The sequence below is a fragment of the Grammomys surdaster genome, unplaced genomic scaffold (genome assembly GCF_004785775.1).
Source record: "Grammomys surdaster isolate TR1022 unplaced genomic scaffold, NIH_TR_1.0 67, whole genome shotgun sequence".
NCBI classification, from domain to species: Eukaryota; Metazoa; Chordata; class Mammalia; order Rodentia; family Muridae; genus Grammomys; species Grammomys surdaster.
In genome coordinates this window covers 12,372,224-12,383,180 of record NW_021604569.1, presented here as the reverse complement: position 1 = coordinate 12,383,180, position 10,957 = coordinate 12,372,224, and the positions used below count along the sequence as shown (strand labels likewise).

Below are 10,957 nucleotides of genomic sequence, written 5' to 3'. Positions count from 1 at the left end.
CCCTCTGTGTGTATGTGTCTGTCTGTGTACCATGTACATACACAACTAGAGAGCACACGTCCCTCTGTCTGTGTGTGTCCGTATCTGTTTCTGTGTGTGTACATGGACATGAACGAGTGGAGAGCAGAAGATGACTTCTGGGACTCTGTTTTCACTTCACACTTTGTATGATCTGAGAGTCAGTGCAGGCTCATGCTTGCTAGTTAGTGCCTTTATTTCCCTGGCCAACCTTTCAGCCTTTATGAACTACATACACACATGTATGCATATATGTGTGTGTGTGTGTGTGTATAATTTTATGTGTATGTGTGTATAATTTTAAATTTATTTTCCATGCATAAGAGAAAACATGGTCTTTGTTTTCCCGACTCTGGCTTATTGGCTTAACCTAACAACTCCCACTTCTGTCCGCTTTCTTACAAATACCATGAATTCGTTTCGTCATGGCTGACTAACGTGTCATTGTGTATAACCTTACCCACTCATGTCTTGATGGGTCCATTTCCTGTGCTGTTGCGTCTGTTTCCGAGACTTTCCACTTGTGGTTCTGTCACCCGGGATTTTCCTTGTGTTTTCCTCTAGCATTTTCAGAGTCTTTGTCTTAGGTTAAAGTCTTCCATCCATTTTGAATTGTTTTGTTTTTATTTATTTTATTTTAATTGGTTTTAAGGCCATGTGATAAGTAGTTATGTTTTTTGCTTAGGAATTTGGAAGCTCCAGAGACGCCAGTGTATTCTGTAAAGGGCCACAAAGAAATCATAAATACCATAGATGGTATAGGTGGACTTGGAATTGGGGAAGGAGCCCCTGAAATTGTGACGGGCAGCCGAGATGGTGAGTCAGCTTTAAATACTGAACAAACGTTTAATGGGAACTTCTGTGCGCTGCCATGTCCTCCGCACATGGAATACTCTTGTTGGACTGACTCTGCATCTACCATTTGTGCATCTGCGTTGTAACAGACAGGTTTTATTGTGCATCCCTCATTCATTTCAGGCTTCTGTGTATTTTCAGATAGAGACCCAGCACTGAATATTTTAGTGTGGACTTACTTCAAGAACTAACAATGAGCTGCCTTTGAAGTACTTACAAGTCTTCACAGGTTTCTGAAGCAGCCAGTGATGTGATATGTGTGGCAGCTTCCTCTTTCTAAAAAGCAGAGTTACTACTTAGCAGAATGTCAGGTTGACAGGTACCTGGAGACATGTTCTGGGATGTATCCATGAGCTCCACATCACTGGCCTCAGTGACCAACAGACCCGGCCTGAATGACTACATGAGCCCATTGTGGTTTTATTGTCTCCCATAGAAATGCATTAGTTGCTTTCAAAAGGTTACTGTAAAAGAAAAATGAGAAATCATTTTCTTTCTGGAGAGCAGAGGTGTATTAGAATTACTTTTTATGGGAGCCACATGGAACACAAGGAAAGATGGCGAGCAGTTTATTATGCTGCCACTGCCATTGTGCTTATCCATCGTACTTTATAGTTCGTCAGATGCTGATGCTTCTGCTTCCATAACTCTTTATTTTACTGGCTGCAACATTCCATCGTGTGGCTATAACAGCATACTTAACTATGCTTCTGTAGTAACCATTCAGCGTGCTCCAAGTTTTCTGGGTATTCTTAGGACAGTGACTTGAAGTGTTAAAGAAGTGATTGTAGTTATGCATGTAACTCCTTGGGGAATATTTTATGATTTACAAAATGTGTTTCTAACTAACCCATAGTACCCATTTCCCTGGCCAGCTGGTGGATGAGGGACTACAAGAGGCTGGCATTGTTTTTTTCCTCCTGGAAGTTTGTAGATTAGAGACTGTCCTCTATTTCCACTTACACTAGTGTCAGTGCCTGTGTATTGAATTGTCTTTATGTTCTTTGCTAATTAAAGTATGGAAAACTTACTAAGATCTTAATGACTTGTATAAACCTGTAGCTGAGATAGTAATCTCTATCAGATTTGTGGGAATCCCCTCCACATAGGACTGTAGCCTGCCTTTCTGATGACCAGCTCTATCCCTGGTATCTTTCAAGGATATTTTTTCCCTTCCCTGTTCTTGCTCAGATGTAAGCCTTTTAGCCATCTCATTACATGCAATCATGTTGATTGTAGGCTGTGACACTAGTTACTAACTAGCTTACTAACTACACACTAGGTAGTAATCCTGTAATATGAGTTGATATAAGAGGGTTGAATGTTAATTTAAGCTAATTTTATTAATATTCCCTCCTCATTAACTTATGTGGGAAAGTTAAGTTTAATTATATGTAAAACAGGTGGGGTTGTTTCTTCTTCTGTGTCAACAAGTGAAACTGGATCTCATTCATGCTGATCACTGCCAGGAGCTGCCTCCCGAGCAGTTGAAATGACATTTTAAAACCCCATATAAAAATGGAGTGACAATACTTATTCTTCTGTATGAGAAAAGAACCAAGAATTATATGTGTAGTAAGAAAAACAAAGTTAAATTGATACCCCCACTATTCTAAATGTGTTTGTATGTATTTGATGCTAACCCAGACAATAAGGCATATTTTGAATTGTGCACTTGTCTTTGACATGTCAATCATGACTTACAGATAGCCTAGGGATACTTTTTGGATTTTCTCTGTATACCTATTAATTTAGAAATCATTTGTAATACTAACATGGAGTTATGTCTGGTATCAAGTACAACTTAACCACTTTGAAGTCAGAAAAACATGAATAGTTTTCAGCTGTTGTAACAGTTATTGTCGAGTGTACAGATAACTGTGTAAATGCAATGTAAACAGGAAGTTCGATCAGTTACTATGAATTTTGCCAACTCCTTTTTATCCATGACAGGAACTGTAAAGGTGTGGGACCCAAGGCAAAAAGGGGATCCTGTCGCTAATATGGAACCTGCACAAGGAGAAAACAAGAGAGACTGCTGGACGGTGGCATTTGGTAAGTTACCAACAAGATACTGCGTTTCAGGGTCATCATGGTTCAGGAAATTACAGGTAGTCTCTGGTAGCCTGTTCTGTAGATTAGTCTGAGATTTGTCCAGGCAGCTATCATAGTCTTAATGTCAGTCTCAGGCTAGGGTTTGCGTCTTCACTGTGCTATTTATTGGGTAGCTTGGGGAAGTTATTGTATGCACAGGGTTGCTAATAGCATTTGCTTAATAGTGTTGAGGAGCCAATGAAGTGATGTCACTAAAGCTCTTAGAATGAGCATAAAGTATTGAGTGTTGAAAATATTTACTATTATTATAATAGTTTTTGTTTAATTAATAATATTGACCTAGTATAGTACCAAATGCCACTAATCACTAATAGGGCTCAGTGAAGCCTGAAATGCAAATGTAACAAAAATCTCTCATTGCATTTTACATAGTGTTTATTCTCTAGACATTTTACATAGTGTTTATTCTCTAGAAAGTGGTTGTACCATTACATAATTCTTTCTTACAAATCTGATCATTGTGACCCTGTATTAATATACTTACAATGCATACTGATCTTGTCAGTGTTACTGCTTATCTTTGACTGTAAAAGATGCAGACCAGAGCCCAGGCTAGCCACACCTCCCCAAGTAGCTACAAGTACAGGCATGGACTGCTAGATGTAACTCCTTATTTAGTTTCAAACCTGTGTTTTCTCTTTGATAAGGCTGGCCTCAAACTGGCAGAGATCTTCCTGCCTCTGCCTTTCAAGTGCTGGGATTATGGCATGTGCACCACACCTGGCTTTTGTGATTTGTTTGTTTGTTTTGTTTTGTTTTATTGTTTTGAAACAAGATCTCACTATGTGCTCAGGCTGGCCTCAAACTCCTAAGTTCAAGTAATCCTCCGGCTTCAGCCTTCTGAGGCACTGGAACTGCAGATGTGCTCCTCCATGCCCGACTTTGGATTTTTTTTTTTAGTTACTATACTGTGAACATGCAGCAGTGAACCTGAGTCCTCATGGAGTCCTGAAGCACATGGTTTAGTGAAGAAAGGCTGACATCTGCTTTACTTACAGTATAAAACATAAGTAATAAAACATGGCAAGAAGCATCTGTCATGCAGGGAGACACAGAGGGGAGGAAGATCGCTTTGATCTCAGAACAAGGATTCCGAGGATTTCTGTCTCTGAGATTGGGAAAACTTTGCAACATAGGGAATAACTTCAGAGTGCCCTCGAGGGAGATGGTGGAGCGACTGGCCACAGAGCTGACTCTAGCCACAGTTGTTTGTGGTGCCTGGAGGGAGTGGTCTACCTTGGACAGCCTGTGCTGTCAGGATGTTATTGGTGCTCAGTAGTGGGGGTGAGGAAGGCATAATTGTGATGAGTTGAGAAGTTTTAGTCGAGGTTCTAGGCAATGAAAATGATTCATAAGGCAGATACAGAATAAATAGTATTTGTAATTTTGTATACATCAAATGGAGAACAAAGTAAAGAATTCTGCCCAAGATGATCATGAGATTGATCATGGAGGGAAAGATGTTGTTCACTAAAAATTTCCACAAGCAGTGGGGCATTGTTAAGCTGAGGTCAGCTTGGGACCTAGAAGGGCAAGATACTGGTACCAGCAAGAGCTCACAGTAGAAATGCAAGCCTGGAATTGATGAGGAGGAAGCTGGAGGCAGTTGAGAATGAAGACATTGGAGTCAGGTATCCCAGGTAATGTCACACACTGATAGGACCTTCTTCTTCCCTCATATTTCTCATTCAGTAAGAGCTATGCAGGAAAATCATCCTGGACCTAAGCATGCTGAAGTTAACATTACATTCTAAACTTCAGGTATAGCTACCTACACCACTAAAAATGCATTCCAACTCATTACAGAGGTAGAATAATAACCAGAAAAATATTCTGCAAAATAATTTTAAAATGTATTTGCATTCATATATTGTCATTACCAAAGAATAATATATTATTATATTTCCATCAATTCTGTTTCCATCATCAGAACGCTTAACAACCATCTCCATTCATTCCGACATTGACTAATTAAACTTATTATTAAACAAATAATGCTAATCCACACACCGAAAGGACAGACCTGAGCTTTAATAATTGTGTCCTTAATTATATTTATTGGATCTACAAACTTGCTAGGACTTCTACCACACACATTTACCCCTACCACCCAATTATATATAAATTTAAGCATAGCCATTCCGTTATGAGCCGGAGTTGTAATTCTAGGGTTTTGACATAAATTAAAAACTCACTAGCCCATTTCCTTCCACAAGGGACTCCTATTTCCCTAACTCCTATATTAACTATTATTGAAACAACCAGTCTACTTATTCAACCTATAGCACTAGAAGTCCGACTAACAGCTAATATCACAGTATATTTATCTTCCTGGGCCCTACTAAATGTGAATTGTAGATGGTCTGTCTTTGCAGGTATTATAGTGGATTATAGAGTCTCGTACTTGCCAAAGAAGCCCTAAGCCATATCTGAGGCTGAGAGAACATTTCCTTTCTGTTTAGAATCCAGTAAATACTTTCAAGTAGACTTTTGTCATAGAGTTTCTAGTAAGCATTTAAAAAAACAAAATAAAAAAGTTAGTACTCCTCATCTCCTGTTAGGACTGATGGCTGGGGTTATCCCCAGTATAATTTTTTAAAATTAGATTATTTTTCCTAGCAGCCTTTACCTTGGGTTTATGAAGACCTGAAATGTATCTTGATTTTCAGGCAATGCTTATAATCAAGAAGAACGTGTTGTCTGTGCTGGCTATGACAATGGGGACATCAAGCTGTTTGATCTCAGAAACATGTCACTGCGGTGGGAGACAAACATTAAAAATGGGGTAATGTGCATTTCTGTCCTCTCCCAACTCCACTGACCATGTTTGTACCTGCTCTCCACCTCCACGCACAACAAAGGTCTCAGATCCCTTCTTAACCCACGCCTTTCAGTCTTCTACCAAAAGTTAACTGTTTAGGGCCAAACCGTGAATCTAATGGTGGCCATGCATCCTTCCTTAAAAAAGTAAACTCATAGGCTGGAGGGATGGCTCAATCGTTAAAGGCTAAGGTTACAACCAAAGTATAAGAAAGTGAACATGGATTCAGATGTGGTTTGTACAGTGTTCAAGGAGCTCCAGTCCATCCGAGGACCACACAGATGATATCAAATTGAGTAAGTAAGAGGCCTTTTTCTTGCTGGAGTACGAAAATCTTCACCAAATACCTTTGGACTTTTGGTTCATGAGGTTTGTTAAGGAATTTTGTTCCTTCCTGATTTCTGAAGGCAGTACTAAATAATGAAAACATTGAGTTGTGACCTTCTACTGTGCATGGTCACCCAACAGGGTTCTGTTGATCAAATTAGTTTAAAAGCTTTAGTAATTATTCAAGCAGTTCTCCATGCTCTTCTCCCATTCAGATTACTTAAAGAGCCAACAAGGGCTGGAGAGACAGCTCAGTGGTTAAGAACATTGAATGCTCTTTCAGAGGACCAGGGATTTGATTCCTAGCATATGCATGGTGGCTCAGAACCATGTTCCAGGGAATATGATCCCCTCGTCTGGCCCCCTGGGCATCAAGTGCACACCTGATGTTCATATATGAAAGCAGGCAAAACCCATCATCCCACACACATTATTTAACAGTAAAGAGAATTCGAGCCTATCAATAACGGATGCTCTCTGCTTTTAGGTATGCAGCTTGGAGTTTGACAGAAAGGACATAAGTATGAATAAGTTAGTAGCTACGTCTCTGGAAGGGAAGTTCCATGTCTTCGACATGAGAACACAGCATCCTACCAAAGGCTTTGCTTCTGTTACAGAAAAGGTAAACATGAAGGACTCTCTTTCTATTCAGAGGGGTGGTGTTTGTTTTAGATAGTATATAGAATGAGTCTCCAGGCTTCCTCTGTCATCCACGTGTAGGATCTTAAGTGTTTTTGTGTAGATTACTTTTCCAAAAGTTGCCAGCTTTATAATTCCTGATTATTATAACTATCTTGGTTAGCCTGGAATCTTATTGTTAAAACAAACAAACAAAAAAAAAAAACAAAGAAAAAAACCTTGCTGATGCCAAGAATTTGATCAGGAAATTCTAAAATTCTAGCCTGGTGTTTTCTAATAAATACATATTATTTCTGTTAGTAACTAGCAATGTACTTTCCAGAAATAACTTTTTCACTATGTCATTTTATCCCATTTTATTTTATATTATCATTTGCTGTAGTAAGTGAACTTCTTTTAAAACACTGACTCAGAAAGTGATAGATATTCAAGAATGTTCTGTTTGCTTTTACTTTGGCTTCTACTTGAGATGGCATTAGTAGGGAAGATTTTTGGTTTGTACGATTCGAAAAATAGGTAAGGAAAGAAAAACAAAGGGAAAATAAGTCAAAAAAAAGGGAAGATAACTTGAATAAAGTAGCTATAAAAAATGTATATTGAAATATCCTGTCTTACAAGAGACAGGCAAGGAATGTGCCCCTCTTTCCTAAACATAAAAAGGAAAGCAGTTGCAGGTTAGTTTCCATAAGATTCAAATATACAAGTTGCTCAGGAAATAAGAAGTTACATCCTTCTCTTCCCTGCTGTTGATGCTGTGGGATTTCATTCATTTCTTGCTATTCTTCATGGTAGGGGATTTCATTCTAGGTGTCCCGGAACTCTGTAAACTAGGCTGGCCCCAAACTCAGAGATCAGCCTGTCTCTAACTCCCAGGTGCTGGGATTAAAGGTATGCACCACCACCACTCAGTTGGAGGTTTTTGGTTTTGCTTTTTTAGCAAAACTGTTATTAGAAATTAAAAAGATGCTGGATTTTGTGTGTTGATTTTATATCCTGATACTTCGCTGGAAATATTTAGTAAGTTTAGTAATTTTCTGATAGAGTCTTTAGGGTCTTTTAAGTCTAAGGTTCACATATATAATATGAGGGTGCTGTGGGACACCTTAAAAAAACCCAGTCATGGAATTAAGGATTTTGGGAGTAGAAGGAAGAAAATACTATACCAAAAGCACATTTTCACTGAAATCATAGGCAGTTTTCTGAGACTAGAAAAGCGATGCCCAGGCATGTGTAAGGAGCCTGAAGAACAGCAAACAGGACGTGAAGAGAGGCTCCCATGGCATGCTGTAGTGAAAACACACAAGAAAAGGGTGTGGGACACTTACAAAGGTAGGCCGTAGTACCTGCTAATTTGATAAAACATTTTGAGTCAGGTCAGAAAGGCTCCAACAGGCCCACTGCCAACCCAGACTATACTCCTCAGCAAAACTGCCTGCTAAAATTAAAGCAGCAATAAAATGTGCTTTAGTAGCAGCTGAAGAAAAGCTGGTTACAGTTCTTGGTTTAGAGTCCACTCTTCAGGGCTTCCGTTTAGTCCTTACCCGTTGCGTTTTGTCTGACTAGGCCCATAAATCCACCGTATGGCAAGTCCGGCACCTGCCTCAAAACAGGGAGCTCTTCCTGACAACCGGAGGCACTGGGAGTCTTCACCTCTGGAAGTAGTAAGTCTTTTTAAGTTATTTGTGGGTGTGAAGTAGGAGTTGATGAATTTTTCTTTTTTTCTTTAATATTTGATTAATTCATTTTGCTGGGATGTTTACTTTCTGGGTGTTATGTAACTAGTTTTCAAAATATTCTTTTACTAATTTTATATTTAATAAAAATTTGCCCTTACCTGTCACAATAAATGTGTTTGTCATAGTTATGTCTCACTATATGAGAACTAGTTAGAAAAATACGGGATTTTTTCCACCCCACCCCCATCTCCCATAAATTTGAAATTGTAGATGGGCATGTTCACACCATTAATACCAGCACAGAGAAAATGGGGCCAAGAGGATTGTGTTTGTTTGAAGCTAGCATGGACTGTATATTAAGTTCCAGGTGAGCCTAGGCTACAGGATATGACCCTGTCTCAAAAAATAAACAATAAATAAAAAGAGGGAGAGATCAAGGGATAGAGGGGAAGGGGGGAATAGCTTTTCCTAGCTTTTGTTTTTTTGATTTGATCTAAGACTTTAGTTAAATACTATGTTCTAGTCATTAGAACATTGCCTCTGGAGTTGGGGAGAGAGTCAGAATGCTTAGGTCTGGGTAATGAGTTTGCTAAGTTCATTGTGGTAGAACTAAAATAGCTCAAGGCTCCTGGTTGATCTCCAGATGAAGCCTCACCACCCCTGACTCTTTCCTGTACACCTAGGCAGGATGAGTTACTGTGGAAGCTTTAAGCATGTGCTGTTGTCTATGCTTCCCGGGGACACTGAAGTGCTGCTAGGTTCAGTTCAGCAGGTCTTAAACAAATTGAATGTTTGAAAACTTTATTAGCAACAACAATAACAAAAGAAAACTTGAAGCTTTATTCAAAAAATGACAAGCTTACAGTTGAAGGATATGTCAAAATTAAAGTTGGTTACTTGTATACAAAACCAAACAACAGCATTTACAGTATGGCTTGGGGTTTCAAGTTTACAAACCCTTTCCTGAGCTCCTTTTAAAAGCTGAAAACCAGGGCTGCAGTCACATAGTTCTTGTTAGAGAACTAGAGCTGTTAACTGACAAACTTGTGACTGCCTTTGATTGAAACATTTTAATACACTCCATCCAGCCTTGTCTCATTGGAAATTGTGCTCTCTGTCAGCAGGAAGCAGTAGAAATGTTTTACATGTTCTAGGAGGCTGTTGGGTAGATAAATCATTTGATCCTGTAACCTTTGTCCTTTATTCTTTCATGGTTCTAATCCAGTCTCGCTGCAGTTTAGGCTTTGCCAGGTTCTTTGGCTAAGCTGTGCCTGTTCTTTGATTCCTTATTTTTTTTTAAAATTTTTTTATTGGTTATTTTATTTATTTACATTTCAAATGTTATCCCCTTTCCCGGTTTCCCCTCTGAAAACCCTCCATCCCCCCCCCCCCCCCCCCCTTTGCCTCCACGAGGATGCTCCCCGGCCTACCCACTTACTCCTGCCCCACTTATATGGGGCATTGAGCCTTCACAGGACATGTCTTTGATGCCTGACAAGGCCATCCTATGCTACATACACAGCTGGAGCCATGGGTCCCTCCATGTGTACTCTTTGGTTGGTGGTTTAGTCCCTAGGAGCTCTGGGGGATCTGGTTGGTTGATATTGTTGTTCTTCCTATGGAGTTGCAAACTCCTTCTGCTCCTTCAGTCCTTCCCCTAACTCCTCCATTGGCGACCCCATGCTCAGTCCAATGGTTGGCTGCGAGCATCTGCCTCTGTATTTGTGAGGCTCGGGTAGAGCCTCTCAGGAGACAGCTATATCAGGCTCCTGTCAACAGGCACTTCTTGGCATCCACAATAGTGTCTGGGTTTGGTGTCTATATGTGGGATGGATCCCCAGGTAGGGCAGTCTCTGGATGACCTTTCCTTTAGTTTCTTCTCCGCACATTGTCTCCATATTTCCTCCCGTGAGTATTTTGTTTCCCCTTCTAAGAAGGACTGAAACATTCACACGTTGGTCTTCCTTCTTCTTGAGTTTCATGTGGTCTATGAATTGTATTTTGGGTATTCCAAGCTTTTGGACTAATATCCACTTATCAGTGAGTGCATACCATGTATGTTCTTTTGAGATTGGGTTACCTCACTCAGGATGATATTTTCCAGTTTCATCCATTTGCCTAAGAATTTCATGAATTCATTGTTTTCAATAGCTGAGTAGTGCTCCATTGTGTAAATGTACCACATTTTCTGTATCCATTCCTCTGTTGAGTGACATCTGTGTTCTTTCCAGCTTCTGGCTGTGGGCTAGAGAGATAGTTCAGCTGTTAAAGGCTGGGCTCACAACCAAAAGTAGATTCCCCATTCTTGAGACTGCTAAAGGAAGCAAGTACCAATTTTCCACATATGGGCAGAGTAGCAGCTAGACTGTTTTTTACTTTATGTTAATAAGGCTGGATCTATATGCACTTAGAAACTTGAAGTTTATTTCCTGGCTTTTTTCCCTCAAAATTAACCACTGTATCTCTCTCTCTCTCTCTCTCTCTCTCTCTCTCTCTCTCTCTCTCT

The 10,957-nt window shown here is 39.8% G+C and overlaps 1 protein-coding gene across 1 annotated transcript in view; it reads left to right on the top strand.

The window, feature by feature from the left end:
- The window catches only part of Wdr92 (WD repeat domain 92), a 21,563-nt gene that overhangs the window by 7,331 nt on the left and 3,275 nt on the right, over positions 1-10,957 (top strand). The window contains exons 3-7 of the mRNA XM_028777597.1: positions 704-834; positions 2,827-2,928; positions 5,658-5,773; positions 6,624-6,758; positions 8,339-8,436. Coding sequence (XP_028633430.1) covers positions 704-834; positions 2,827-2,928; positions 5,658-5,773; positions 6,624-6,758; positions 8,339-8,436 — 582 coding nt within the window. The remainder of the gene's footprint in view (positions 1-703; positions 835-2,826; positions 2,929-5,657; positions 5,774-6,623; positions 6,759-8,338; positions 8,437-10,957) is intronic.